Genomic DNA, 6,000 nt, shown 5'->3' with positions numbered 1-6,000 from the left:
ACTCCCCACATTTCCTGTCTCTTTCAGCTGTCCTATCAATAAAAGGCAAAAAGCCAAAAATGTATTAAAAAAAAAAAAAAAATTGTCATAAAATATAAAATATTTTTTGTTAATTATCTTTGTGTGTTTTTTAAAATAAATCTGTTCATTTAATTTATTTCAATCACCATGCTAATTTAGGAAATTATGCAAAACATATTTTACATTAAATGTGAGAAATCTCAATTCAAATCTAAAAAAGTGTTTAAAAGTGAGATTTTAAATTTGAACCCTTAGAAAATATGTCTTTATTGAGACAACTTTCAATAAGACACCAAACTGTGTTGTGTCACCACCACAGGTTGAACCATATCAGACTGAAGGCGTGAGTGTGGAGTCATTATATTTTATGATCGTCAACAACACAGGTTTCAAAAAGGACAAAACATTCAACAAACATAATTTAAAAAAAAATGATAAGCTTGCATTAAATTATTATTGTTTGTGTTATTACATTTTTAAATACAGAGAAGAAGAAGTGGATTTAGGGTCTGAAAGTGATACCTGTATTCTCTCTAATGACCAGCAGGTGGCGACTCAGTGCAGCGGTCTTACTGTTGTGAAGCCTTTGAGAAAAAGATCCTTCATCCCTCTTTTCTCCTTTACCAAAATATGATTTCATGTATTTGCTTCTTCCAAGTCTTCCCTCAGCAGCCGTACTGTGTTTTAATTTTGATTTTGAATAAAGGTGTGATATTTACTGGAGTAGAAAAATAGGGCAAAGTAGGGTGTGATTTAAGGCCTGGCTTTCTTGTGTTCCCCATCACAGCTGCCTTTCAGTAATAAAGAATACTAATGCAGATCTTCCACTTTGTCCAAATATGGTCACATCTGGCACCAGAAAAACAACATGGCAGCAGCCACTTTACCAAAAACCAAGGCAATGAGTGAAACCACATCTTCTTTGAAATCACATCTTCCTTGTTTGTCTTCAAACTTCAAGAGTTGAAAAAAGGCACAAAGAGAAGAATGACCAAGAGAGGACTCACCTTCTAAAACCATGTGGTACTGAGGTGTTTCAGGTACTTCCTGGTTGAACGAGGACCCCTGCCCCCTAAAGGGTCTCCAGGTAAGTGCCAGTGTCATTTTTTCTTCTCTCTCATTTTATTGGTGGATGGGACACCAACTTTTGACGGTGCATTCCGCCACCTGGAGTGTGCAACATCAGGGTGTTACATTCAGGTAACATTCTAAACAAGGAAAAAAAAGAACTGAATAATAAAAGTAAAATGAATACCTTTATTAAAATAATCTAAATCAAAATAAGCAAATAATAAATAAATTGCCTGTAAATATTCAGTGGAGTTTATCATATTTCTGGCTCTCTTTAATGGTTAGAGCTGAGTTAATATGTGTGTCTTTTTTTTTTTTTAATTCAAATGCAAACTCAATGAAATATTAAGAGGGGTGATTATATTTGGGAATATTATTTGTCAGAGTGAGACACAAATTGCATGAATGTTCATTGACTTCCTATGAATCAACATTTTCTCAAAAAATACAAAATGTTTTTTCAGAAGTTGAATTTTTTTTATTTATCGCCACATCAAAATTCTTATTATGTCCTAAACTTGTAAATAAATATTTGTTCACTTATACTGAAGTCTTCTGATTGACATTGTTTATATTTGTATTATTAATTATTCAACAGGTGACTTGAACTTAATTTTTAAAAGAAACAAAAGCAAGAAAAGTCAGAGAAACACCATCCAACTTATCCAAATAGTTAAAAAGGTGTGCTTTAGCATACTGTAAAATAACATAACACACTGTGAAGTTAAACAATATTTTTAACATTTGATCTGTACAAATGGTCTTCATGCAGATGGAGGATTCAGAGCTCTCAAACGGACACTAGAGGGCGACAACAACAAACCCAAAACCACCCAAAACATGAGCGGTTCACTGACCACTGGGATATGCTGCTGTTAGCTTCCATAACATGACCTTTAAAGACAATCTGATCTATGATATGCACACAACACAAGTCTTATAACAATTCTTTAAGGGAAAGAAAATAATAAATTACAAGAAAGAAGTCAAAAGATGGAGGATAATGAAAGTCAATAAAGCAGAAATACAATTCTTACACAGCTTTACATGGTTTGGTCTTTGTAAGGGACCTTGCAATCAAACGTCCACTGAGACTAGCTTAAAATTACAGTTTGTATTGTTTTTATTGCATTGAACCATTTTGCCTCTATTTACATTTACACAAGTAAAAACAGAGTATAATGATGAACCACCGCACAGAGTAATAACTGGTGAAATCGGGGTTGTCCTTCAGTCTCAGTTCTCATAGCTCAGCTCAGTCTTTACATTTGCAGCCTCTTTTTTTTTTGTTAATAATCAATAAAGTCCAAAGGTCCAGAGAGCTCTCGTTCAGAATCTGGTCCCTCCTCTTGATGAACTCAGGATCCTGATCACCCTGCTTTGGTTTGTTATTCATCCGCAGCACTCTTGGAATTTGTTTGTTGCACTGATATTCAAATAAAGCAAACCCATCATCTTTGTTCTGTGATCCTTCAGACAAGCTGTGGACATTTCTCTACGGCAGTCCTCAAAGAGAGACGCTGTCACTGAAGGAGAGGCAGGTGCTCCCTTTTATCATCCTATCTCAGATTGTTGTTTGGCATGCAGTCAGAAAAAATGAATTGCATTGTGTACTCAGGTGTCAGTCCGTTGCAGGAAGACACAAAGAAAATAAAGGGTGAACCTCTGGCTGTGCATGGAGAATCCTGCTCACAGGTTAAATTACTGCAGTTAGAGAGGCTGCAAAATGACACTTGTTTCTAATTGTACCTTAAGTTACAGTCACTACTATCTTTCGAGACCATTTGAGCTACAGCTAAAGTTAATCTGGTACAGTTGAAACCCAGGACTTCCACCAGATCCATGGCCGGTCCGTCTCTGATCCGCTACGGTCGATTACCTAATCTCGTCCGTCAACACCCCCTGGTTGCATTTTCAGAGTGCAACACGGCAGGACTTTTTTGCCAGATCAGAGACAAAGCCGGGACGCAACGGAGCGGATCCAGTGGAAGTTACCACATTGACTAGAATAGAAACCTATCAGATCTGGTGCTGTGACGGATCGGAGACGGACCGGACACGGATCTGGTGGAATTTGACCGTTAGAGTTGTCTGCTCCTAAACATTTGTTGACTTGTAGACAAACCTGCGACTGCAACCAGCCGTCATCCCTGAAAGGTCAGACTACCCTGAACAATATCAGTCAAACCAGCAAAAAGGAAGATGGGAGCGAGCTATGTTGGAGGACTTGAATGTATTCCTTTTTGTATTTTGACTCTGAAACATGGTAACACTCTCGCTCTGTGGAGGAACAGCAGAGGAATGGAAAGGCTGCTCGGCAGACAGAACCAGAAAGCCGACATCAGCGCGATGCACCCGTTGTTTTTGTTTAAAAGCTGCGAAGCGTGCAGCGACGTGCAAACCAGTAAACCAGAATACTTCAGGGACATGATCACTGTGATGAACAGGATATTGAGAAATGCCCTCTTCTTGGATTGGTTGACCCTCTCTTCTCTCCGACCACGTCCCCTGGTCCCGGGCGAAAGAGAGCGAGGAGAACGGAGAGGCTGCAGTAGAAGATAACCAGCAACCCGATGGCGAAGAATGCGAAGAAGGGGGTGATGGGTAACGATGCGCTGAATAAGATGGAGAAAACCAGCACCAGAAGGCAAATCAACCAAGCGCATGCAATGCTGGCGTTCCTCACCATGATGCCTCTCCCTGTTTTCATCCTCAGGTAGGTGACGGGGTGGATCACAGCGAGGTACTGCTCCACACAGGTGAGGCACTGAAGCAGCAGCCGTCCAAGATAAACCAGGAACAAGGTGTAGATCCCCACCTCCATCATTTCTGTCTTTACTGTAAAGATGCCGCAGCAGTAGAACGAACATCCGAGCAAACCGATGGGCTCCATGGCCACGATGTTGTTGATGAAGTCGGAGTGGTTCACCGCCTTCGCTCTACACGTCTGACGCTGTTTCTGCCATTGTTTGATGCCCACGTAGAGGATGAGGGAGCAGAGAGGGAGGAGGAAGAGGAAGGAAGCGAGGGTGAAAGTGGTGAAGATCAGAGAGCTGGTAACAGATGTGTAGCACTTATAGAACTGAGGGTGCGCGAAGGTTCTCGCTAAAGAGGTAAAAGTAAAACCAGCAAAGGAGGAGGATTGATTGTTTGAGTTGTGAGACATTTTTTGAACCGCCTGTTGAAGAGAAGAAGAATAGAAAGTTAGTTCTTACACACACACGTTACAGCATAAACTCCTTAGACTAGAACGGAAAGGCCAGGCCAAGGTGGGACTGGACCCCCAGCAATAGGGTGCACTGTTGGTTACAACCAAGCAGCAACCTCCGGTCCTAAAATATGAAGCCCATGTGGAAGTGCTAAAAACTGCAGTTCACAGAGCGTCCACTAGAGGCTGGCTGCAAAAATACAGGAAACCACATACACACCCATTCAAAAAGACGATCTTTACAGCAGAAATAAACATGTTTACAGTCTGGTACAAAAAACAGTTTAGGTCTGAGTAGCTCATTTCTGTATCCCCACACAAACTGTACGGGGGTGAATTTTTTTATAGCACGTTATTTCTGAAGATATTAAACTTACAAGTTTTGCCCGGACTTGATTGACAGGTGGGAACATTGTAGCCCGCTTCCACAGAAATTAGGTTATGTTCAGCATTTCCAATATGGCACCGGCCGTTGATCGGCTTCAGCACACAGATTTTTGTATTACGTGTTTGTTTTGATTATAACAAGGCAAAGTTATGCATACATTACACTCTACCTCAGCCCCGCCTCTTTAACTGTCTCTCGATTGATTGAAAGTAAGGTCGAGTCAACATTTCCACTGAAACTACATCCATGCTTTATACAATCTATGGTTTGTGCCCAAGAAAATTCAAAACATTCAAGTTAATGTCATAAAGGAGGACAGAAAGTGTTAAATAGGCAACATTTTGCTGTCCCTGCATAGTCTCACATAGCCTGTCCCTGCTTAAAAGTAAAAAAGAATACTGTGACTGTATTTTGATTCTCTTAATTCAAACAAAAATGCCATGAATGCAAAATACAAGGGCTGTATTGCACTTTTACAGCGGTCCCTGAATGCACCTGCAGTGGCCAAATGATATGGCTAGAAGCATACAAAACTGACAATAACCCTCATATCATCGCAGGTTATTTTATTGATGCTTTAACTGAAAACAATGGATGCCCTAAAAAAGGTTATTTCACTATTTGTGAATCCACGTCTAAAGTAGTCTTCAATGACGGTATACATTAAGGTCTGCAAGGATTTGTCTGAGCCCCTTCAAACTGTAGCTGCGGCGCAACACATGGAAAACTCATTTAGACCTATCTCATTATTATGACTTAGTATCTCATTATTATGACTTAATTTTTTTTTTTTTTTACTTTTCTTAAAAATAATTTTTTTTTTCTAACTTACCAGAAACATGCTTCCATAGAGACAAAGACAATGTCTCTGTTAAAAAAACACAATATACAACCACTATAAAACAACATGTGTACCTTCACATTCAAATTAACAGTTCAATATTGAAACATTAACTTCACTTCTCAGATATTATGCTCGTCTATTATTCCTTCTTATACAAATGTATCAGATTAAATCCTAGGTTCTGAATCATCCCTGTATTTGTATCATGACAGACCGAGTTAAACTTCAATAAGAATAGAAGGATGAGGCCTTTCAGATAGAGGTCCAAAAAAATCAGATAATGTTGAGTGAAACGCCTTATAGAAGAGTTATCTTCAAATTTATCAGTTCGAGTCCTTTACATTAATTCATGAATCTAACAGAGAGGCAGAGGAAGAAGTCACCGAAATTGTTTCAGTTTCCCTCTATCATCAGGTAAATTCACCAACCTTTACTTTTGCAGATCTCTCTTCCTGTTGCGTCTCCAAG

The 6,000-nt window shown here is 39.4% G+C and overlaps 1 protein-coding gene across 6 annotated transcripts in view; it reads right to left on the bottom strand.

The window, feature by feature from the left end:
- Nucleotides 1-465: 465 nt before the first annotated feature.
- Nucleotides 466-6,000, bottom strand: part of LOC117807007 — a 94,801-nt gene continuing 89,266 nt past the window's right edge. For 2 of the 6 annotated variants that reach the window (XR_004629887.1, XR_004629879.1), the window contains exons 3-4: nt 1,029-1,188; nt 466-870 (exon numbers count right to left, since the gene is read on the bottom strand). Coding sequence is in view for 2 of the 6 variants with exons in the window: in XM_034676036.1 (XP_034531927.1) it covers nt 3,524-4,270 (747 nt within the window). In the remaining 4 variants the exon portion in view is untranslated. Of the gene's footprint in view, nt 871-1,028; nt 1,230-3,080; nt 4,271-6,000 lie in introns of those variants that run through there. The other 4 variants (XM_034676036.1, XM_034676037.1, XR_004629880.1 and 1 more) reach the window with 3 other exon arrangements.

The sequence above is a fragment of the Notolabrus celidotus genome, chromosome 23, assembly GCF_009762535.1.
Source record: "Notolabrus celidotus isolate fNotCel1 chromosome 23, fNotCel1.pri, whole genome shotgun sequence".
NCBI lineage: Eukaryota > Metazoa > Chordata > Actinopteri > Labriformes > Labridae > Notolabrus > Notolabrus celidotus.
Note: the sequence above shows the minus strand (reverse complement) of the source record. Positions and strands in the feature narration are given on the sequence as shown.